The 25,266-nt window shown below is 41.3% G+C and overlaps 1 protein-coding gene and 1 long non-coding RNA gene across 5 annotated transcripts in view; both read right to left on the minus strand.

Annotated features, from left to right (window-relative positions):
• pcnx1 (pecanex 1) overlaps positions 1–23,490 on the minus strand; it is a 42,889-nt gene extending 19,399 nt beyond the window's left edge. The window contains exons 1-11 of one of the 4 annotated variants that reach the window (XM_074659808.1): positions 23,039–23,490; positions 18,788–19,002; positions 15,960–16,065; positions 14,279–14,315; positions 13,330–13,395; positions 11,517–13,235; positions 8,567–8,696; positions 5,886–6,079; positions 3,979–4,072; positions 2,377–2,434; positions 670–887 (exon numbers count right to left, since the gene is read on the minus strand). In XM_074659808.1, coding sequence (XP_074515909.1) covers positions 670–887; positions 2,377–2,434; positions 3,979–4,072; positions 5,886–6,079; positions 8,567–8,696; positions 11,517–13,235; positions 13,330–13,395; positions 14,279–14,315; positions 15,960–16,065; positions 18,788–19,002; positions 23,039–23,191 — 2,990 coding nt within the window. In that variant the 5' untranslated portion in view covers positions 23,192–23,490. Of the gene's footprint in view, positions 1–669; positions 903–2,376; positions 2,435–3,978; positions 4,073–5,885; positions 6,080–8,566; positions 8,697–11,516; positions 13,236–13,329; positions 13,396–14,278; positions 14,316–15,959; positions 16,066–18,787; positions 19,003–23,038 lie in introns of all 4 variants that reach the window. The other 3 variants (XM_074659807.1, XM_074659810.1, XM_074659809.1) reach the window with 3 other exon arrangements.
• On the minus strand, positions 6,108–8,551 carry LOC141782962 (uncharacterized). The gene is made up of 2 exons (XR_012597193.1): positions 6,647–8,551; positions 6,108–6,599 (listed from the first exon to the last, which is right to left on the minus strand). It is a non-coding gene; the product is annotated as an uncharacterized LOC141782962 (long non-coding RNA).
• Positions 23,491–25,266: the final 1,776 nt, after the last annotated feature.

Consider the following 25,266-nt stretch of genomic DNA (forward strand, 5'->3'; position numbering starts at 1 on the left):
AATGTTCAAAATTCCCATAAAGAAGGTCTGTACAACCCCAAGAGTGATTTCTGTTGATTCATTTCCAGTTTTTAAAGCTTAGACAGAGGTGGATATAAAAGCTTACATTATCCAATTCATCTCTACATTGAACAGCCTGCAGAGAAATGTGACATTTGATTGTGAGTTTAATGTTTATGGTTGGATAATCTGTACGGAATTGGTTGCTCTAGGGGTACGCCGCTGTCTCAGACTTCTGTTTCTCTGCTCTGTATCAGTCAGAAACTGTGCCGCAGCCATCTTGGACTGTCCTTAATTTCAGTGGGACTGACCTAATTAAATAAACGGTTAACGCTGTGCTGGGTAGAATCTTAATCTGTAGATACACCTGTGTTATTATTATAAATGATAAATTGGGGTTCCAGCAGAGAAGAGTCTGGTATGATAAAACAAGATGACATAACTTGCTGATTATGTCCAAGAGAAAAGGAAATTTAGGTCAAAGTAGTGATGTATGTTATCTGATACATTTTTAATTACAATTAGCAAGTATAGGAATTTTTGGTAGTTATAGTATCTCAGTTTTAGTCTCTCCCTGTGTCCCTCGGGGGAACCTAAGCATTAAGCTGCCTTCTGCTTAGTAAAAATTTAGCTAAAACTGATGACGAGGCCTGTTTGGGCTTTTCTTACCTGTCAAATAGTGCCAGCAGGGTGAGCCGGTCAAAGTGCAGGTCGACCCACAGGAAGGGCAGAAGCCACAAGCGGTAGTACTGCCTGGCTTTGCCGGCGGCAGAAGCGGCTGCAGGGTCCTCTGGTCCCAGCGGTGCGTCCTGGAGCTCCGGGCTCAGATCTCCGTCCTGCTGCTCCAGCAGCTCCGGGTCCATCGTCAGCAGACGGTTCAGACGGATCTGAGGGAGGGAGATCTGTCTCACGGTCAGTCAAACCTATTCATGCTGCATTTTGATAAAACTTTAAGTATTTTACTAGGGTTGTTAATCAATTAAAATATTTAAATATCACGATTAATCGCATGATTGTCCATAGTTAATTGCGATTAATCACAAATTAATCACACATCTTTTTTACTGTTCAACATGTTCCTTAAAGGGAGATTTGTCAAGTCTTTAATATTCTTATCAACATTGGAGTAGACAAATATTCTGCTTTATGCAAATGTATGTATATATTTATTACTGGAAATCAATTAACAACACAAAACAATGACACATATTGTCCAGAAACCCTCACAGGTACTGCATTTAGCATAAAACAATATGCTCCAATCATAACATGGCAAACTGCAGCCCAACAGGCAACAACAGCTGTCAGTGTGTCAGTGTGCTGACTTGACTATGACTTGCCCCAAACTGCATGTGATTATCATTAAGTTGGCATGTCTGTAAAGGGGAGACTCGTGGGTACCCATAGAACCCATTTTCATTCACACATCTTGATGTCAGAGGTCAAGGGAGCCCTTTGAAAATGGCCATGACAGTTTTTCCTCGCCAAAATTTAGTGCAAGTTATTTAGCCTCCTTCTCGTCAAGCTAGTATGACATGGTTGGTACCAATGGATTCATTGGGTTTTCTAGTTTCATATGATACCAGTATCTTCACTACACCCGCTACAACCTAAAAATCGCAAGTTGCATTACTGCTTTAAAGAAATTTGTGGCATTAAAACGAATTTGCGTTAACGTGTTATTATCAATTTGACAGCCCTGTATTTCACAAATGTGGTTTTGAATAAGAACAGTAGACAGATGTATAAAAAGATCAAGATATGCAGTTAAGAGTGGATAAATACAAAAAGTATTAGAGTGAAATGTTTTCTCTAAATACCACTGAGAGTGTTTGATTCTGGCTGTTACACAAAATAAAGAGTGTACCACCACCACCCCACCCACTCCCAGCCATCTGGATTCTGGTTGCAGAAATGGTTAAAAAGCCAGCAACAGATGATCAGAGACACCTTTCCTGCTCATATAGAACAAGCACATCACATAAGTATGTAGGCGCCAGGCTGTAAAGGGTTTTTGAAATCCAATAAAATATTTTCAAAATCAGTTTAGGAGCCAACTGGTAGCCAGTGTAGTGATTTTAAAATGTGTGTAATATGATTTGTCTTTGGTCTGAGGCAACATGCAAGGGCAAGAAAAGGGATGGAGAGTAGAGCAACAGCCAACACAGCAAGAAAACTGTTCAAACTGACAATCGTGAATGCTAAAAATAATATGCAGAAATATGCAAAACAGTCACGCAGAGGAGACATTTTTTTTTGTTTTTGTCTCTTTATGTCCAGTGTTTCAGTATTCTGTTGCTCTCAGCGAGTCTAGCTCTCTCACATAAACACACACACACACACAGACTTATAATAGCTCACTGGTTGGGTACTCACCAGGTCATGAGGGTAGAAGCGAACTGAGGTAGAACTGGAGAGGTGGGAGTCGGTGTCCCTGCAGGGCATTAGATAAAATGAGCACACTGATGACAGAAAAGCATCTGCTGCACTTACTGTATTAAATCACGATTCATTTCCTGGTGACCTCAAACTAAATAGCCAATAGGCTATTTTGTTTTGCTTTTGTACTGTACGGTAAGGTTTTTAAAAAAAAAAGAAAAAGCTACAGCCATGACACACACCGAGAAGTGACTGCACAAAGAACTGAAGACAAAGATCAGGTAGATTACTGGACACAATATGATGAAAGAAGAAAAAGATTTTTGGTGCACATTTAGATCAACTCAAGTAATCAGTTTATATATAGAGCAGATTTAAAAACATGTCGACCAAGCATCATTTAAGTATGAACTATGGTCTCCAAATCTAGGAGTTAAAGGTCTTATTGATAACATTTTTATGTAGACAAATATTTTTACAAAGAATATACTACATCTACAGAGCTTTTAGAAAGGTGCCGAATAACAAATATATATATATATATAAATATATATATATATATATATATATATAAATATATATATATATATATAAATATATAAATATATATATATATATATAAATATATATATATATATATAAATATATATATATATATATAAATATATATATATATATAAATATATATATATATATATAAATATATATATAAATATATATATATATATAAATATATATATAAATATATATATATATATATATATATATATAAATATATATAAATATATATAAATATATATTATGATGGTGAATTAATAATTTTTTTTAAATTGCCGGGTCCAAAATGAATGTTTTGTTTATCTCTGTGGAAGATATCTAACATTTGGCAAGGCTTGGGAGCCAATAGTAAAACAATGTTGGTATCACGTGGTATCTCTGTATCTCCAGTTAGTGTGGAAAAAATGGATAAACAGCTGAGATTGACGGTAAGAGCCTGGCAACGACTTGTTGTGAAGTAAATGCAATGGAAGGAGGGAAGGAGAATGCGACATCTAGTGGCTGAATGTTATCAATAGCACCTTTAAAGCAGCATGGATCACTAAATGTATTAATACAGCAGAGTGTCATCTGCAACGACACAAGATGTTTAGATGTTTCATTATTGATTACTCTGATTATTTTCTCGATTCATTGATAAATCACTGGATATATAAACTCTCAGAAAATGGTGAAAAATGTGAAAAATGGTGACCTGTTCAAGTTGTTGTTCAAACTAAGTCAATAAATGTAAACAAATATTTGGCTAACTAACTAAGCAGACAGCATATACAACCCCCTGGCAATACTACTGTCCTCTACTACAGTATATGCATTAACTGCTTCTGCAACAGCGATGTGTAGCAGACCAGATATCATGCTTAGCTGTCTAGCAACTGGACACTATCTCAACACAAAATCACATCAAGTAGTGATTAAATTATCCGTTCCCAGTCAAGAACAATATAGACGTTAGACAGAGAGCTACATTGTGAGAGGAAACAAGGTCATCATCTGAGATCCCACTAAACAAATTAGATGAGTCATCAGTTTGACACTAACCATACGTTATTGGAGGCTCGTCTGGTTGCAGGTTCAAAATTGACCAGCGACATGTCACACCCGCCGGCCTCATACAACGAGGGCGTGAGCTTTCCTGGGGAAAAAAACAAGAGAGAGAAGCAACGTCAGTCCACAGAAATCACAAGCAGAGTGACTGTGTCTGTGGGAATAATTTCATTAAACTGCACTGTTTACATGCAGGGAATTAGATGACTTTGGTAATATTACTGTGTTCATCTGAGCTAATGGGATCATTGAGTGAATGTGTCTCCTCCCAAAGAGGCCATAAAGAAGTCTGTCATTTCCTTCAACAGCAGTCACGTTGCTCCCGTTGTACTTCTGCTGCTTCAGTGGAGCTTTATTGCAATTTATCCTGTGATGAGGTATAACAGCAGGATAGAAATGTAGAAGCCATGAAGCTCAACAACTATAGTACGTCACAAAGACTTGACAGAAAGGCTCACAGACACAATTTAACAACCTTTGCCTGGTTGACTTCTCTTACAATGTTATTTTTTCATTTCCAAACTAATGTGCTGCTGGGTTTTGCAAGACACATCTTAAATAGATTCCTAAAATAATGCATTATTCCTAACACTCCAGGAGGAATATTAAAAAGTTGCCATGGTAACGCTGCTCCCGCTCAGGTTAATGAAACCTCAACTGCAATCCCAACTCTGTATGTGTCGTTTCGATTAGTTGGTAAAAACTTGCTACACAAAGAATCGCACTAAAGCACCACTTTAAATCTTGTGTTTACCAGAGATGTGCTTGACTACTCGAGGTTCGTGGTTTTAATAGTTTGGTTGTTAAAAATGCTGGGAAGAATGAGATAAAGAAGGAAGGGAAAACATGTTGCAGAGTAAGTATGACCCAAAAGTATTGTCCAGCGTGAACCTAGAAATTATGACAAGAATAAAAGTGATAACAATAATTCCTACAGTTTCAATAGGGCCTTCGCTGCCCGATGCCGTCTGTTCTCGGGCCGTAAAAATGCATCCATAGTGTCAAAACACCCATTCCCTCCTGTTTGCCAATGAAAAAAAGGAATGCATATTTGTATTTTCGTTACGCAGGGATGCAACTGAAGATGACCTTTCAGGAATTCCTTAGAGCTTTGAAGTGTACTTCAGGATGAAAACATATTTACTCAAGGACATCTGATAAGGACATGACCTAAGTTTCCCTCAATAAATCATCAGAACTACATATTTTCTTAAGATACCTTACACAACCGTGTTTGGTAAACCAATGTCTGTCATCAGGGTTGCATATAAACTCAGATAAAGTCAAAGTAGTGAAATCATATGCAGCAGTTAGAGAAGAATTATTAATGCTCTGAGATTACAAGCCACAGACACTCAGACCACCAAGTTTCTCATAATAGCCATCTGCTCCGGGTCAAATTATGAGTCGCAGCAGTAATCCATTTACCATCGGTTCAGAGGAAGGACGCAACAGCTCTTACAAAACCTCTCTTCTTTTACAATCATTGACGTGATAAGGATATCAGTGACACATGTTTATGTAAAGGCATCAACAGCAATCTGTATCACTCGGCTGTCAGCAGTGGGGGTCGCATCCCAGTGAGGTCAAGTATTGGCTACAGACAATATCACAGACAGTGGTAAATGGAGCATGGATAATTGCGCTCGGCTTTGACCGATTGCGTCAACCCACCGACCGTGGATAATTGTGCTCTGCTATGATTGACTGCAACAGTCATATCCGTGATCAGCTCTCTTCAAACCATCAAAGCCACTGAAGCAACTTTCTAACCAAAGCAAACCAGGACAATACAGCCAAACAAAATCATCATATGGATCCACGTCCCCACAAACTACAAATCCAACTCCGTGAGAAACTCCTCCATCTTAACATCTCGTCTCTCTTCGTGCGCTCCCTACCGAAGTCATCCTGCAAGCTGGTAGCGCCAACAGTTGAGGCCTTGTCCTGAGAACCCTCCAGGTGTGTGCTTCCATTCCTGGCCAGCAGGGAGGCGCTTGCGCTCAGCACGGTCACCTGGGACGGGGTTCTGGATGGCTGACTTTTCACCTGGGAAGTAGAAGGCTGGGAGGCCTGGCTGAGAGCCTCCTGAAGACTGTTGGAGGAGAAGGGAGAAGGGGAGGACATGAGAAGTGATGGAGGCCAGAGGGGTACTGTTGATATACAACATCATCACAGGGTGTGGAAGAGGAGGGGCACAGGTCATTTCACAATAGAGGGTGATGTGATGCAGATGCTGGGTGTCATAGTGGAGGTCCCAAACTCTGAGGCAAAAATGGCCCTGAACAGGTGTTAAGTTTGGTGTCTTAAGAAATCAACATATCATAATGGCTAATTTCCAAAAACAAATGTATAATCTTTACACCTTTTTTGTATCCAATCATCACGTGTTGCTTTTAACAGTTAATGTTGACATTAACTACAAATGTATTGATCTGCAGAAGAGGCTAGGGGCTACAGATGAGAGACTAAAATTTACCAATAACACATTCTTTAAACATATATTTCTTTTTCATGTTTCACATTTACATGCACACTGCAGGTGGACCTCCATAATGGTACCAGCTATGGACGTGTTTTGTGAAATTGAGTGTAAATCCTGTTTTCTAAGACTTCTAAAAGCTAAAAAGCTGGAGATGGAGATAATTCTCAGTAACTACACCACTGGTAGGTGACTTAATTTTATGATTACTTAAATTTATAATATTTTAAAAAGGTACAGTGTGTAGGATTTGGCCGCATCTAATGGTGTGGTTGCAGATTGCAACCAGCTGAGTACCCCTCCGCTCACTCCTCCCTTTCCAAGACTGCGGTAACGTGAGCCGCCGAGTGCAAAACCATGGTAACGCCAATCACCTCGGACCCCATCCTTACCATAACAACACTACTTTAGGAGCAACAGAAGTCAGACGGCGGCTGGCGCTATCGCGGTTTTGCACTCTGCGGCACACAATACCGCAGTTTCATAAGCGTGTCGGAGAACTACGGTGGCCTTCAAGTAACGTAAAAACACATAAGGCTCTCTCTAGAGCCAGTGTTTGGTTTGTCCGTTCTGGGCTACTGTAAAATCATGGAGGAGCAACACGGCAGACTCCGTGAAGATTACCAGCTCCCTATGTAGATATGAAGGGCTCCTTCATATCTAACGAAACCACAACCATTCATAGTTTCAGGTGATTATACACTAATGAAAACATAGTTCTGAGTATTACATTCCATTTCTGCTAATAGATCCCCCGAAATGTTACACACTGTTCCTTTAGTTAATCATACAGTGACTGGTGCACCACTAAGAAAGTCAAAAAAGTGTTTGGAGTGAGGGGACAGGGGAGGATGGAGGGATCAATGGAAGAGGGAACGATTTTGCAAGTTTATTGACCTCTGGCAGGATAGCACGCTTGTGTTCCTTGCTTAACATTTTTCTAGGCTCAGCATTTAGAAATGTGACCTTGCTAGATAGATGCAGGAAAATAGAGAGTCTTGGCTGGAGGTGAATAGCTTTTGGCAGTTGCGCATCGAAACTGGAGACAGACCCCAGGAGCTGATGTATATCCACAGCATAAGACCAGTAGATCATAAACATTCAGCTTTATGTCTTCTATGTTTGTAATGCTAACAGTGGTTAAATTGCCTCTTTAAATACAGTAATAGAGTCTGTTATTTGAGATATATCTCTGAGGGGTTTTACGCTTTGCTGATTTGACAGGAAGGGACACACAAGCTGTTGCAATGAAAGAACCTGTGACCTTCCAGTTACGACGTGGTCTCTCTAATCAGGCTACAACCTCAGGCCTGACAGCTCATTTGAAGTGCTCTGCAGGGCAGTAGTCAATCGTGTCAGGTCACTGTCATGCTGGACAGCAAGGATTAAAATACAACTCTGGCCAAAGAGGACTCAGGTTTTCAAGGTTAGATCCCACATAAAGCCAAAAGGGACTGATAAGGGCACTGGAGACACACCCAATTTGACATTTACTACTCTAAGGTTGGCCATATCGCCAGCCCTAAAAGGTGTTAAAAGCTGGGCTGTTAAAATCTATTAATGAGCAGCGAGGGTCTCACAATTAAAAACAACAAAAACAGTGTTTTCCTGTGGGGACAGACTTAAACCTTAAAAAAAGTGATCGATACCATCTTTATCTCTCTCCTTAGAATGTTTGCCCATAAGGTCAAAGCAATGTGATACAGCGGCACGTCTATGTGTATTATTGAGCGAATCATGCGCAGTTCTGAGAGGAGGCGGTATGTCAGCCAAGTATAGTTTAACAGTCAGACCATGTGGTATTGTGTCTTTGAGTTTGCGAGGACTCCATTCCTTGATCCATGCTCAGTATGTGGAATTTAAAAAGATTGTTAGATCATATGATAACAGGATGGAAAAGAGTCTTGAGAAAAGGAGGACGAAAGACATCACATGCAGAGTGGAGACACCCATCCAATGATAGATGACGTCTTGCTTGATGCCATGCACTGCAGCAGACTGGTGTTGATGTGGGACAGGAGGAGAGAGCGCCACCTGGTAACATGCTCACACCAGGCAACACAACGACAGAAAGGATTCCCTGCTCCATGCACGGCGTACCTGAGAGGAGATCCAATGAGAGAGGCGGGTGGGGTGGGGTTACTCCCTGCGTTGTGTCGCCGTCGCACAGCCTGCCGACGAAACGTGCTACGCTCACGCCGAAATATGACCGTCTCCTCGCTCCCTGGGGCTGTCATGGTGAGAGACATCATTGGCCGGTCAGACTGGATGCGTTTCCTTTTTTTTGAGAGCTTTATGTGGACACTTGCTGGATTTCAGGTACATTTAAATAACAAAGCAACAACTATTACAAAATCCGCTGCTTGAACTTCAGACTACTAATGGAGACTTTCACTCCAAACATTTCAAACTAAGACATCCACTACAACATGACTGACTGAACAACACTAACAAACAGCGTGTACTGTTCAGGGAGCATTCAAAGCGAGCCTTATAACTTTTGCTGGACAGCGTCCACTGTGGCCACAAGTGGTGAATAACAGATAATGAAACACTTAATTTCCCCAAGATCTGCTGGAGTCAGCTGCTTTAAAGCAAGACAGTGTAACTTTCAGAAGATTAAAAAACACATTCTTCCTCTTACAAATGAAAAGCTGAATTAAGAAGTAATAAAATAACATTGCTCAATTCATTACACCCAGGGGTTTTGCTGTATTTGGTCTGGTATGACCAGTCGCTCATGGTGGCTAATGTTAGCAAACTTTAAATAGATATATTGCTCAATAACTGCTGAGTCGGTTTGCTGACTTAATAACTCTTCTCTACTTCTGTTTCTGTTACGGCGAATTCACAATACATAATTACATTTTTCTGCGGCTGGGAGGCGTGTTCATGTGTTTCAGACGGGAAGAAATGATTTGTAACATATATCAGAAATGGCGGAGGCCATGGAAGTTAATTATTCGGTAAATAATAAGTTAATATATTGTAATTTTAGTAAAAAATTATAATTCTTCGTAATTGTATAATTCGTCTGAGGAAACTGTTGACATTCCCTTTGTTGAGGGAACCAGGGCGATGCTAACTTCCTGGTTGGCCTACAAAAATACGTCATCCCTGCAGCACTTTATAGTAGCACAGATAAAAACTATTAAATGCAGCAAAATGACTCAGCAAACTCCAGCTAAAGTTAGCTAACTCTAGCAGCTAAAGTTAGCTAACCTTGCATACACCCGGGCTAATTCTAGCTGGAGTCTAGCTATAGTTAGCCTGGGTGTACGTCAACAAGTCAGGCTGTAGTGGCAAATCTCTCTAGTGTATTAAACTGAGCAGGGTTGAATTCACTTAACAAATTTAACTTTTCATTTGTAGGAGAAAAAATGCAAAATGTATCCGCTGAAAAGATACTTAGTCTCGCTGCAATAAATCAACTCTTCAGCATAACAATACCAAGTAGCGTGAGGACTGACATACAAATATTTTCAGTCCAGAAAATTCCCACCAATAATAACCACTATTGAGGACTCCAAGTCCAGTCAAACAAAGTTTTAACCAACCAACGTTGTGCTAGTTTCTACTACCAGTGAATGCCCCTATACAGAGGCTAAGTCCCGCCCCTTCCTGGACCACCATGGGACCTTATTTTGGAAAAAATATTAACGGTAGTCAACAACGAGAGACAAATATATTTTTTTTGATTCCGTTTCATTTGCGCCATGAATCATACATATGGTTGTCGATTAAAAACATAACTTTACAAGTCAAGAAAGTCTCACTTTGTTATAAAACTGTTGAAGCATAAGACTGTGAAAATACGTCATTAGAAAGACTACATACCCAACGGTTGCGTACTGTAAGTGACGTTTCTCTCTGAAGCTACGATGTCTGTGTTTTTCGTGCTGGGATGTACTAACGACAACGATAATACGACAAACCTACGCAAACTGCGACTTTCTTGACTCGCAAAGTTATCCTTTAAATTGACAAAGATCATATGTGTGATTCATGGGGCAATTCAAACAGGATAAAAAAAGTATTTGTCTCTCGCTGTTGACAACCGTACATATAAGTTTCCATGGGGTCCAGCGGAAGGGGCGGGACTTTGCCTCTCTATATGGAACTGACTGTGACCTTGATGGCTTAGAGTCAGGTTAACACAAATCCAGACGTCAGGAATCAAACACTAATTATGAAATCTTTCCCGGCCAACAGCTGACATGCCCAAGCGTATCTTCTCTCTCATATTGAAAATCCCAGGAGGTGAACACTGTAGAAAGCTACGAAACAGGCAAAGTCGTGAAAAATGTCCACGTACGACACACAGAAGCCAAATAACGAGAAACGAAGAATGTGGGGGAGGGAGTGTCTGTCTATGTGACTCGGTGTGTATGACACTAATAAGAGAGCTGCCGTTTGTCTAACCTCAGCACAAAGCACACACTGTGCCGTCATGCTAATAGTGATCTACACAAGGAACACTATGCTTGGGTCAGAATTGTCACTCCATGGAAACTCACCATGGTTACACTGAATGAGCGAGGCAGACAACATCTCATATGCTGCCCCACACACACACACACACACACTCTCACACACACAGGCAATAATGAAGCAAGCCTAATGTCTGGAGAACTACACCCAAAACACTCTCGATATTGCAAGTTCTCTCCTTACGCTCCTGCTAATAGGACAGAGAGCAGCTATCCAGTAAAGTGAGCATGATATATGGCTTCCAATTAAAGTATGTTCAATACACAAGCATCATTCAGGTTATCACTTAAACAATCTAAATCTGCAAAGCAGGCAAAAATAAAAAATAGTGCCTATATTATTCTGTCTGGGATCATTTCAGTCTAATACAGTTCTGCTGATAATTCACAAAATAGAGTGCATGTCTAAACAAGTGGAGCAATCAGCCAGTTAAATGTGAATAACACGACATTTCTTGTTCAGAGACAACATGAAAAGTGGACTAGTCATCAAACACTAGTAGTAAACCAGACAGAATGCACTGTGTACAGTATGTCAGCTCACGGTGTGTGGTACATACCCCGCAGGGAAGCAGCAGTGGCATCCTGAGGCTCAGTGAAAGCTGCCTGATTGGGCAGACTGTTTCTGGAGCGGGTCACTGACTCCAGCTGGGAGGCCCGACCCAGCAGGGATGCCGCATCCAGGACTTCCCCTTCTTTGGCTTCCAGGTCCGACTTGGAGGTGGTAAGGGGCCGGGGCCCAGCTGGAGCTCCGAGGCGGCTGGGATCATTAAGGCAGGCGGCCGTACCACTGTCCAAACTCAACACTCTGGCATGTGTTTTGGCACTGCCTGTGCTGGGGGTACGGCGGGAGGTGCGCCGCTTCCCTTCGGTCCGCGCTCCTGCCTCGGATCCTGCCGCAGCTTTCGCTGTGGAGGAGGCGGAGGCTGCAGTGTGCTTGGCTTTCAGGGCCCGGTAGCAGCCCTCTGGTGAGTGACAGGAGCGGGAAGTGGTGCTAGATGAGCTGTCTGTGCTTAGGTGGTGGGTGGAGTGGAGACTGGAGGCACAACTGAGTTCACTCTGATCGCTGGAGTCCTCCTCTCCACCCCCAGTAAACACAGCACTACAAGGCTTGGCCACACCACGCAAACACATGTAGTCCCGGTGACGGCTGGCGTCAAAGCTGCTCGCCCTTTTCTTGCCAGTCCGCCGGCGTCCACTGCGCCCTGTTGACAGGGAGGAAGTCCTCTGAACATTGTTGGCTGACTTTGGTTGACTGTCATCTTTGACCTGCTCCTGCTCGCTGGCAGCTACACCTGTTGAGCCATCAGCATTGGTCCTGATGCCAGGCTCTTCCTGGCTCCTACCAGGTTCTACCACCTCTAGGGTTGCAGAGGACGGTGTGTCAGCAGGTTGTTTAGCAGTCAGCTCATTGGCATGAGGGTTTTTATTGGCCTCCCTGGAGGGAAGGTTGCTGAGACCTCGAGAGCTAATACTGCCAAGGCTAGAAGTCCTGCCGTCTGTAGGTGCAGATACAGCATCTGCTCTGTCCCGTCCACGCTCGTCCCCTGAAAGTGAGAGCAGACTCTCCACATGTGTAGAGCTGGTCTGTTCACTGTGAAAGCTGCTGACGGTGCTGTTGGTGTCTCTGTCTGTGCCACTGCAGTAGCTCTCAGTGGAGCCACTGCTGCGAGTACTCAAGCTCCTCAGGCTCTCAGCACTGCGCTCCCCTCCCTGGGACTTTCCTCCTCCACCGGAGCCTTTCCCACCACCACCCACCTCCACCTGGTACAGTCCTGAGCTACCCTCCCCCGCCTCCCTGGAGGCTGAGCGGGCGACTCTGCGTGGTTCCTTGTGTCTATAACACTCTATTCCCGAGGTGGAGGGCACAGCCTGGTCCTGCTGGTACAGCCGCTCGCCCCCCTCTCTGCCACACAACCCTGGCCTGTGTGGTCTGGCGGCCTCCAGCTCACACACAGGGTCAAGGCCACCTCTCCTGGGTGGAGGGTACAGAGCAAAGTCTGGCAGACACGGGTCGGGGAAAGCAGAACCCGCCGAGCTCGAGGTCCGAGGCAGGCCCCGAGAACGGAGCTCCTTCCTGTAGGTCTGAGATTGCATGGATGCGTGAGAGGTCACCTCTGTGTCACCGGAGTGTGACAGGCTGAAGTGGTAAGCAGCAGAATTACAGAGATCAGCGGGCTCCCTGGACAGCTCTGAAGGACACAAGGAGGTTGACGGCTGCAAGGACGCGAAGGAGTCATTGGGGACAAGGCAGTACATCTTTGTGTCTGATAGCAGATCTAAACGGACACAAAGAAAAGAAACATGAAGGACGGTGTTGACATGTCACAGACAGTAACACGAGAAAGCTTTTTGTCCGCCGTGCATGTTTACCATGATCATGGCTGCAGCTCTCGACAAGAGTCAAACTGATGTCATCTGAAGTCTTTCCCACATCTCCTGCGAAGATGGGAAGAAGGCAATTAAGAGATGACATGTTTAATCAATTATTAATACATTGACAACCACTAACCCTGGGCAGCCACACATAACTGGCGTCTACAGAGGATAAAGAAACAGATAGCCCTGCCTTCTTCTCAGAATCACTACTTCTGAGAGGTGCTCCAAGTTGTGTACCTGGAACAACCAAAATATCATGAGCTCTTCTGAACAGATTCCCTGAATGCCCTGCTGGCTTTGCAAGATAACCTTTGAACAAACGATGTAACTGTTCTTTGTGCTCGCTGTTGCTCAAATCCTGCAAGTCTTACTTGGTGATACTGTCTGGGAGTTTGTGATGGACAGTCTGAGCGGATGGAATCCTTGAAGGGAAGAAGATTAAAAAGCTAAACCCCAGCAGAGCCCTTGTCCCACTTCAGACCATTTCCTGTCATCACAAACTGCCGGCTAATTAGAATGGCATCGAACAGACCCGCTGAATTATTCAGACGACGCAGCCGCCTCACTCTAACACTCAGTACAACGGACCCAAAGCAAAGCTACAAGTTCATTTATTGTCTTCTGCTCAGTTTTCCCAATAAAGAGTTCCTGGAGAAAGACTCCCATGCTGGGTCTTACAGTGGATTACTTTTTTTTTTTTTTCAAACAGCTGCTTCATCTTGATGTGACTGGTGAGGTCACAGTAATGCTGAGTCAGACTACATCTCCTGGGCAGCTGGGGTGATCATGGTCAGGGATGTGGTGATCCCGCAGAAACGAAAATGCATCACAGCAGGGTCACAAAGAAGGTTGTAAAACCAGAACGAGTCAGTTCTTACACAGACACAGGGGACAATGATTCGGCAAATGATTTAAGTATGCATGCCAAGGTAGTCGTGGTTACCTTTGGCTAGTGTTGCTCTTCCATGGCTGGATGCAATCTGAAATTTGAATAAAAAGATAAGTCAAGCCTTTTGTATTTTGAAACAGATCGTCAGGATATCAAAAGCAAACTTCTGGAGTAAAATGTTCATAAAGACAAACTGACAAGGTGTGTGATTATTAGAGGATGCAACATCCAAAAGAAGACGCCGTTTGTGTATTTCAAACAGCCGGCGCGCCTCTTCACTGTGCCATCGCAGAGAAAAGTTTTGGCTTCCCTTCCAACTCGGTACACAGCAGCTGAGCAGAACATGCCGGCTGATTAGCAACTCAAGGACACGCAGTACAAAGACGGAGAGCACAGCACCCATGGGGATTCAGAGGTTAAATATATCTCACAGAATAAAACAGCTAAATAACTTTGAATATTTAAGAAGATATCAGCTGTCAGCAAGCTGCGTGAGGATCATACCTAATGAAATGATCCCTCTACACTCACACACAGAGAGACACACAAACAGCTCCTTCCTCTAGTCCAGCAATAACAAAAGTCCATTTTAAACTTGGACTTTTGCTCCTTCAGTTTGGGAGGAGGTTTAAAAGCTCTCAGGACTCAGCAGATGACACTTGTTTGTGGGAAGATTAAAGATGTTCCCTGCAATGTGTAGCAGTAGTTTCCTGATCATTTATCACTTGTAACACAAGCAGTGATTTGCAGAACTATTTTGTGAATAAACTGGTGCTTTTGGATGCTTCAGATGTAGTTCAGTTTGCACAATAGTATGTACATGCAATGTCTGAAACTAAATCACTCCTTTAGGACTCGGTTTTCATTAAAAGAAGACACTAAAATGCTGTATGTTTCAATCACAAAGTATATGTCATGTTTGCTTTGCTTAATTGGGGCTGATAGTAGTCAAAAGATATTTAGGCTGTGTCGGAAATCACTCCATAACAGAGTGTAGTAGTGTTGCACAACTGTCTTTTTTGCATCAACAACCCCACAATTCAAAGTTTTGGATTGCATCACTTTTATTGATCCAACGTTTACAGAAAAGTAAAATATGGAGCTGCAGGTAAAGTAGAAATTGTTTCAGTTTAGTTTTTAGAGTGAGTTTTTGGGGAAACACCACATTAGTGAAATGTAAATGTCCATCATTCAGTTGTGTCAAATTGGAGTACCGTACCAGTGCTCAGTTTATTGTCTGTTACGGCCCGTTATATAGAGCTTCAGGTAAAGTAGAAATTGTCTCAGGTATTCTCTATATTTGTATTTATTTATTTAACCCTTATTTAACAAGGAGTAAAGACTCATTGAGATTAAAAATCTCTTTTTCAAGAGTGTCCTGGCCAAGATAGGCAGCAGCACAGTTACACGGTTGCAGACATAAAACAAACATAACAATTTAAAACGAAGACAAATAGCAAATTACAAAATCATAAGGTCTCGAAAAAACATTCATCAGCATTCAAAACATCTACAGGCAGATGTGCTTGCGTCCAAACCTTTTAGAAACACTTTTAAGACATTCAGTGAGACCAATTGAGTTTTTAGAGTGTGTTTTTTGGGGAAACATTACATTAATGAAATGTAAATGTCCATCATTCAGTCATTCATCATCAAAAACTTGTGTCGAATTGGAGTACTCAATTTCTGTTATGACCTGTTAAACAAATAAATTAGTTTCACAGTATTTTTTTACCTGCTGGTTAGACTCCAACCCAATATAGGAGTTCCTGGAGCTGCAGTCCACTGGTGGAGTCTCTTGCCTGATGAAGTCTGCCATCTCAATACCCCCTCCAGGGTCCCTGTACAGACACACAAACACATGCATACACTTGTATCACCAGTACAGACACAGTGCACTCCCTCACTTAAATCTTGTTCAGATGATGTACAGTTGGCACCGTTATATGTCATTAATGTCCTCCGCTTCTATCGGTTCACCTCACTCAATTCAGGGCAAAACAAATCATGTACCTTTATTAAACAGGCCTGTATTTCACATCCTTTATATGAGTTTTGAAAATCAACTGAAAGAGCAAAAACAGATGAAAGCCTCCATGATGTAGGTTTTCTCCAGGCCTATATTTAGCCCGGACGTGCTTGTTTAACCAGTTGGTATGTCGAAACAAACAACTAGCCAGGGATTGTCTATAAATCATTTCCATATGCCAAAAAACATTTCATAACGGGTCAAACCACAACACCAACACTCCAAATAACAAACTGCAACGCATAGAGACTGGAAAAAGGACCAGTGAGGGGAAAATGAGTGGGTGGTGTTGCAAAGACACCTTAATCAAGTTCAGCTCGGCTCGTCTGCTCTACTGTAAACTCAAACAACCCGGAATGTAACTCCAGATGTGTGGGCAAAGCTGCGACTGCCCCTGTGGTCGGTAGCTCTCGTTCTCCTTGTTGTCTTTCCCCTCTCTCAGCGTCCTGCTAAGCACTCCCTCTGGAATGTGAATATGAGTCACTTCTTCGAGTCATGGGCAGTAAAACGCTCAAACTTCACTGGATTTGGTTTCTTCTGAATGAGAGCTGAAGCCTGGCATTCAGAGATGCGGTAATACGTCATTTTGTACTTTTTTAATGTGTTGCAGTACTTGCTACTTAATGGAAACTGATGTACTTTTAAAACTTGTGTAATTCATTGTCAGTTGTTCATGTTATTGTTCAACCATGCTAAATATATTCCTCATACTAATGAGCTCATTAATGACCCTAATCAAAGCATTAATTAGCACATATTTCACTGTCAACATACTTGGCTTTAAAAACATATGGGTTGCATATTTAATTTCCGTGCTTTGAGGATGCTCAGTGGTTTTAGAGGTGTGTATTCTACAAAGGAACATGCGGCCTAAGAGGTAAAACAGGTTCTATCATCATTTTTGGAGCCAATATTCATGCGTCTATACACACACTGGGACATAAGACACACAAATACCGCTCTAACAATGCATGCACCATAACATCAGAGCAGAACATACAAAAGTGAGAACAAATAATAGCATGCTTACAACTGAAAGAGAAAGTAACCTAAAGGCTCCCCGTGGAGTTTGTGACTACTTGTAGCTCTCTGGAGGGACGTTATTGTGAGTGGGCCCAGACATAAATGTGGGTGATGCGATACACGCTCCAGCGGACTGTTTCACACAACAGTATATTACTGGTCTACAGGTGGCCGTAAAGCACCAAGAGGCACAGCAATGCAGCAGCAAAAATGACTGCTAGCAAGTTAACATTAGTGTAAACAATGCAGGTTTCAAAAATCTCGAAAAAAAAGCAAAACATTCGGCTTTGAAAATGTTTTATCAAGGGGTAAATGCATCCCAATCCACACGTTTGTTAGGCTTCAATGATATAAACAATGGCTGCATCCAAAATTTCATATAAAGATGCTATTTAGTACGCTATAAAACAGTATCTGAGATGTTTTAGTATGTCCGAAACCATAGAATGAAACCAATAGTATGTGAAATGCATACTATTTACGGTGAAATATTATAGTATGCAAACACTGGACACCAGGGCAGCATAAATACCCCAGAATGCAATGCGGTAATGACGACACATGTTCAGAACAGACAATAGTGGACAGCTCTGTTACGTCAATAACGTTTCAATTTAAGTATAAGATTTCACTTTTCTAGGCGTAATATATCTTTTTAATTTGTTCAGACTTTATGTTTCTCACAAATCACCGTTTGGTCACATGAGGTCGGCACGGGTTGCCATGGTTACGCGTTTCCAACCGGCAAAAAGGCTCTCAGGAAGTGACGTTGTAAATTACTGCGTAGTGCGTCCGAAAAGATACACACTACTGTTTATTCACACAAAAGAAGATTGAACGGTACACATATTGAGTATATATTATGTAGTGCATAGTATGCAATTTCAGACGTTTTGGTGAGTAACACTCAAAGTAAACAGAAACACTGTTTACAAGAAAACGCCACAGGGCAACTTAAAGTATGCTTAATCAACAACAAGCTTCTTAGCCAAAGCGTGGACAAATTTGAGAAACTAAAACTGATTACTTTCGGAGTAAATTTTCCCAGGGTGCCCTGGTGGTTCAGCTTGCATGGTGTGTATCATCTAATAATTTGAACTCAGCCTAAAACATGTGTTGCGTTTAATACCTCTCTCTTTCTGCAGGCGTCTCTTTAAAATCTTACTTCCCCCATCACTGCTGCTGTGACAGCTAGGCTCGATTTGCCCTATCTGGAAGCCTTTAAATTGATATATTGATTATCCATAACGTGTCTTTTCTCCACCTGAAGACTAGACCGTTGACCTCATCTCCAGAACACATCACCTTTAAATGACTCCACAATCACGCTCCATGTGACTCTTTACCATCATTGATAAGGAAGCATGACATCTCCCAGCTAATACACCACACTCCTACACAGCCTTGTCTGCCTCATCATCTGAGCAGCTTAGTCACACTCCTGGAGCGTCTCTGTCCTACATCTCCTGATACCCCCATCCACCACTGGGCTGACTAAGACGTGAACTTACCCCGGGCCATTGCTGTCCTCCCGACGGGTGATGCCGCCATCGTTAGCCCCCTCAGTGCCACCTCTGCTGCCCTGGTTCTCCTTTGCCTGGTGTTCCACCACCTCCCCCTCATCCAGGGCATGGTGGAGGCGGTAGTTCACCATCTTCAGCAGCAAGAACATGGCAGCGATAACACCACAGTAGATTCCCACGATCACCATGGTTGGTTGCAGGGCCTGGGATTAGAAAAAGAAGCTTTTAATATTGTAGAAGGAACAGGATGATGCTGACGGTATATTTGATTTTATTTATTTATCTCAAGGGCTAAGGAGTGATATATTATTAGTATTGTCCAAGATTATTTTGTTCTTCTGGAAAGTGAAAATAAAGATATGTTTAACTATGTTTGCTCTCACTGGTTTTTAGCTGATTTCCCCCCCCCCCAAAACGACAGGTAGGCAGTTAAATAATGTCTTGCTGAAGGACATGAGGAATAACAGTCGACAGATCACAAGATTCAAACCTGTGAACTGCATCCAAGTTAGCTCCTCTAAACACAGCTGAAAGATAGATTTAATTGTGCCAATTATTTATGACGCACACTGGCAGCATTTCTTAAAAACTGCCTTCAATTATCTTTATAATGTCTCTTTTAATTGTGAAGCTGCCAGGGAAGGAGGCTGTCACAGAGCACCTGTATGTCTACCACAAGGTATCCGAGCTCCATCTTCTGCATCTCTGTTGTCCTTGAGATGTCCCGCTGCTGCTGCTGCTGCTGCTGCATCTGTTTGCAGTTAATACAAACAGCAGCACCACCACTCAAACCTGTGGCTCAATATAAACCACATAGCTGACCAGCGTATTTCCACTCCAGGAATAGAACGGAAACCACAAACCTTTTTTTGAAACATCAGCTTCTCAATATAGAAGTTAGTATGCTTTAGCAAACAGCCATTTCCTGACATGGGTACATTTATAGATATGTATTAGCAATGATTCACTGACATTTCAGCTTGTTCTGTAGCCGGAATTATTTGACAAACAACCCACAGATAACATACACAAGTGGAGTATAACTTGAGGTGTTAAGTCAAGACAGTTTAGAGAGGGTGAGCTACCACGTAGTTTAATCCATTGGTTCCCAACCTAGGGGTCAGCCCCCTCCAAAAGTTTAAAAGTCACATGTTTGTTTTTATTTTTGTACCTTTCTCTAATCTTTGCTTTTTTTGTGAAATATTGAACATTTTCTACCTCTTTGGGCCTTGAACAGTTATTTAAATGAAACCATCTGAGAAGTTTAGAGGGGAAATGTCTCTTTGGTGGAACTGCTAACAACTCATAGACATCTGAAACGTGACAAGGGGCCCCAAATAGACACTGTTCTTTAAGTAAGGGGTCACAATGCTTTTTAATGTATATATCTGTAAATTAATCAGTATTTCGGTACACGTAGTGGAGTAAAAAGTACAATATTTGCCTCAGAAATGTAGTGAAGTAGAAGCATAAATTAACAAAAAAAGGAATTACTGAGGTTTAGCAAAAAAAACACAATGATTCACTGACATTTCAGCTTGTTATTGTAGCCTGTAAGTGTCAAGTCAAGACAGTTTAGAGAGGGTGAGCTACCACTGTGCTAAAGTAAACACAAAGCAGTGCCTTTAAAAAAAAAAAAAAACTAGACACCTTGTAACAAATGAACGGAGCAAACAGCAACCAACGTGTGTTTTCTTGTGAATTAAAGGTCCCATATCATGCTCATTTTCAGGTTCATACTTGTATTTTGTGTTTTTACTAGAACATGTTTACATTGCTGTCTGCCTGAATATACCTGTATTTACCCTCTGTCTGAAACACTCCGTTTTAGTGCATTTCAACGGAATTGCAACGGAATTGCATTGCTAGACAAAAGCTTGGGTCCATGTTTACTTCCTGTCAGCTGATGACATTCACATATACACTGCAACAGGAAATAAACTGGGACACATTTAGAATGTTTATGTTTAAAACCGTGTAGTGCTCTATATATTTTATATTCGTGACATCACAAATGGACAGATATCCTAACGGCTTGTTTCAGACGCACAATTACTGAATACGGGCTCAAGATTCAAGATTCAAGATGTTTATTGTCACGCTGGTTATACAGGTGCAATCGTGTGAAATGCTTTTTGCTGGGAAGCTCCATTAAAATAATAAGTTATATTACACAATACTGTGTGTATTTCTCAGTATGTGTGTATTTCTCAGTATATTGAGCATTTTGATAGTTGAAAACAGTATTTATATAGCACTTAAAACCTGCTTTATAATATAAAATACATGAAAATCTCACATTTTACAATATGGGACCTTTAAAGTTGCCAGATTCCTGTTAACATCCTCCCTTTTCAGCTGTGCTTCTTGTAGTCACAGCTGGTGTAGCTTCTGAAAACTGGTGATACCACAAATCACTACCGACAGGAGGAAAACAACTAGGTGGGGGAATTAAATTCACTGGTTACAGCCTGGCACAGTGTATTAAATATCCTACCGGCTCTTAACCCCATCGCTGTGATAAACACAGAATATAGACAAAAGAGCATTCTGGGTCCATTTACAGATATATTTGTGACATCACAAATGGACAGAAATGGCTTATTTCAGAAGTACAATTACTGAATAGTGTGTATTTCTCAGTATATGGAGCGTTTTGATAGTTTAACAGTATTTATATAACACTTAAAACCTGCTTTTTTTTACAATATGGGACCTTTAAAGTTGCCATATTACTGTTAACATCCTCCCTCATCAGCTGTGCCTCTTGCAGTCAAAGCTGGTAGCTCCTGAAAACTGGTGATACCACAAATCACTACCGACAGGAGGAAAACAACTAGATAAAAGAAGAGGAGGGGGGTGGGGGAATTAAATTCATTGATTACAGCCTGGCACAGTGTATAAACGATTGTTTAATATCCTAACAGCTCTTTAACCGCATCACTGTGATAAAACACAGAATATAAACAAAAGAGGGTCCCATCTATGTAGTGGGATGGTACACATCAGAGGGCAGCTGTTTAGAGATGTATTTGTGACATCACAAAGGAACAGAAATCCTAACGGCTTGTTTCAGACGCAAAATTACTTAATAGTGTGTATTTCTCAGTATATTGAGCATGTTGATAGTGTAACAGTATTTATATAGCACTTAAAACCTGCTTTATAATATAAAAATACATGAAAATCTCACTCTTTCACAATATGGGACCTTTAAGATGCCAGATTCCTGTTAACATCCTCCCTTGTCAGCTGGTAGAGCTCCTGAAAACTGGCGATACCACAAATCACTACAGGACAGGAGGAAAACAACTAGATAAAAGAGGGGATGGGGGAATTAAATACACTGATTACAGCCTGGCACAGTGTATAAACGACTGTTTAATATCCTAACAGCTCTTTAACCGGCATCACTGCGATAAAACACAGAATATAAACAAAAGAGGGTCCCATCAATGTAGTGGGATGGAACACTTCCGGTTGCAGCTGTTTAGAGATGTATTTGTGACATCACAAAGGAACAGAAATCCTAACGGCTTGTTTCAGACGCACAATTACTGAATAGTGTGTATTTCTCAGTATATTGCGCGTTTTGATAGTTTAAAACAGTATTTATATAGCACTTAAAACCTGCTTTATAATATAAAACTCTCACTTTTTTACAATATGGGACCTTTAAGATGCCAGATTCCTGTTAACATCCTCCCTTGTCAGCTGGTAGAGCTCCTGAAAACTGGTGAGACCACAAATCACTACAGGAAAGGAGGAAAACAACTAGATAAAAGGGGGGATGGGGGAATTAAATACACTGATTACAGCCTGGCACAGTGTATAAACGACTGTTTAATATCCTAACAGCTCTTTAACCGGCATCACTGCGATAAAACACAGAATATAAACAAAAGAGGGTCCCATCTATGTAGTGGGATGGAACACTTCAGAGGGCAGCTGTTTGGAGATTATTTAGTCATTTGTGTCATCTAAATGAGGTTTATCTGCGTGTAATTCCATCAACCTTTTTGTTGTATAACATATTTAGTGTGTAGTTGAAACATTCCGTCACGTTTCGTTAGTTTAATTGGACGTTTGCATTGTCTCCGCTCCAGATAATAGCCAGGGTCCGACCGTTAGTATCCTCTGTGTGGCAGCAGCTAAACCTAACGGACACTTTGGGGTTTGGTGTCAACAGGCAAGACAAATGGAGTATAAAAACGGGTTAAAACAACACAAAAGGCTCACCATGTACAGTGTGAAGGGGAAACATAGCAGGAACAGCCAGATGTAGAGATGTAAAGCGTTGACGAACGTGTTCTGGTCGGGGTCGTAGTACCAGCCGCCTGTGACTGAAGCCCAGACCCCCTGCCTCAGGATCTGGAGAGTCTGCGACCCCATGTTCAGGTTATTATCCCGACGAATCCGAGCAGGAACCGGAGCGAACGGAACAACCGAGCGGGCGGTGAGGTGACAGACACGCTGCTGGGCTGGCTCTAGTCGTCGGTGAACATCATGACAAACGGAGCTCTGTTATATCCAGACACTGGCCTGAGAGTCTCTCTCCCTCTGCAGCCATCTTCTTCTTCTTCTTCTTCTGCTGCTGCTGCTGCTGCTGCCAGCCAGCTGGGGCACTGTTCAGTCCTCCAGTCCTCCACTGAGGAGACTCCTATCCCACCACGCCCTGCGAGACGACTCTTCTTCGTGGCATCCAGACCTAGTAGGAGCCATGGAAGCAGCTACTGTCTACACTAAATAAATAATTAAATAATTAAAAAAAAATAAAATATATATATATATATATATGCACAATTGCTTTGTGCTTTCTCTCCTTGGTGAAAATGAATATTTCTCAGCTAAAGACCCAACTGATATAATATATATATATAAATATAAATATAAATATATATATATATATATATATATATTTATATTTATATATAAATATAAATATAAATATATATATATATATATATATATATATATATATATTTATATTTATATAAATATAAATATAAATATATATATATATATATATATATATTTATATTTATATATAAATATAAATATAAATATATATATATATATATATATATATATATATATATTTATATTTATATATAAATATAAATATAAATATATAGATATATGCACAATTGTTTTGTGCTTTCTCTCCTTGGTGAAAATGCATATTTCTCAGCTAAAAACCCAGCTGATATAATATATAACATATATTATATATTATATATTATATATTATATATTATATATATATTATATATAATATATATATATATATATATACAGACGTAGGCAAAGTTGTTGGTAACGTTCCGTTAAAGAGAGAAAAACCCACAATGGTCACTGAAATAACTTGAAACTGACAAAAGTAATAATAAATAAAAATTCACTGAAAATTAACTAATGAAAATCAGATATTGTTTTTGAATTATGGTTCAGCAGAATCATTTAAAAAAACAAACTAATGAAACTGGCCTAGACAAAAATGATGGTAACATTAACTTAATATTTTGTTGCACAACCTTTTGAGGCAATCACTGCAATCGAGTGATTTCTGTAACTCTCAATGAGACTTCTGCACCTGTCGACAGGTATGTTGGCCCACTCCTCGTGAGCAAACTGCTCCAGCTGTCTCAGGTTTGAAGGGTGCCTTCTCCAGACTGCATGTTTCAGCTCCTTCCACAGATGTTCAATAGGATTTAGATCAGGGCTCATAGAAGGCCACTTCAGAATAGTCCAATGTTTTGTTCTTAGTCATTCTTGGGTGTTTTTGGCTGTGTTTTGGGTCATTATCCTGTTTGAGGACCCATGACCTGCAACTGAGACCAAGCTTTCTGACACTGGGCAGCACATTTCGCTCCAGAATGCCTTGATAGTCTTGAGATTTCATTGCACCCTGCACAGATTCAAGACACCCTGTGCCAGATGCAACAAAGCAGCCCCATAACATAACCGAGCCTCCTCCATGTTTCACATTAGGTACAGTGTTCTTTTCTTTGGATGCTTCATTTTTGCGTCTGTGAACATAGAGCTGATGTGACTTGCCAAAAAGCTCCAGTTTTGTCTCATCTGTCCAAAGGACATTCTCCCAGAAGCTTTGTGGCTTGTCAATATGCATTTTGGAAAATTCCAGTCTCGCTTTTTTATGATTTGGTGTCCTCCTGGGTCGTCTTCCATTAAGTCCACTTTGGCTCAAACAGTGACGGATGGTGCGATCTGACACTGATGTACCTTGACCTTGGAGTTCACCTCTAATCTCTTTGGAAGTTGTTCTGGGCTCTTTGGTTACCATTCGTATTATCCGTCTCTTCAATATGTCATCAATTTTCCCCACGTCCAGGGAGGTTGGCTACAGTCCCATGGACCTTAAACTTCTGAATAATATGTGCAGCTGTAGTCACAGGAACATCAGGCTGCTTGGAGATGGTCTTATAGCCTTTACCTTTAACATGAAGG

The sequence above is a fragment of the Sebastes fasciatus genome, chromosome 15, assembly GCF_043250625.1.
Source record: "Sebastes fasciatus isolate fSebFas1 chromosome 15, fSebFas1.pri, whole genome shotgun sequence".
Lineage (NCBI taxonomy): Eukaryota > Metazoa > Chordata > Actinopteri > Perciformes > Sebastidae > Sebastes > Sebastes fasciatus.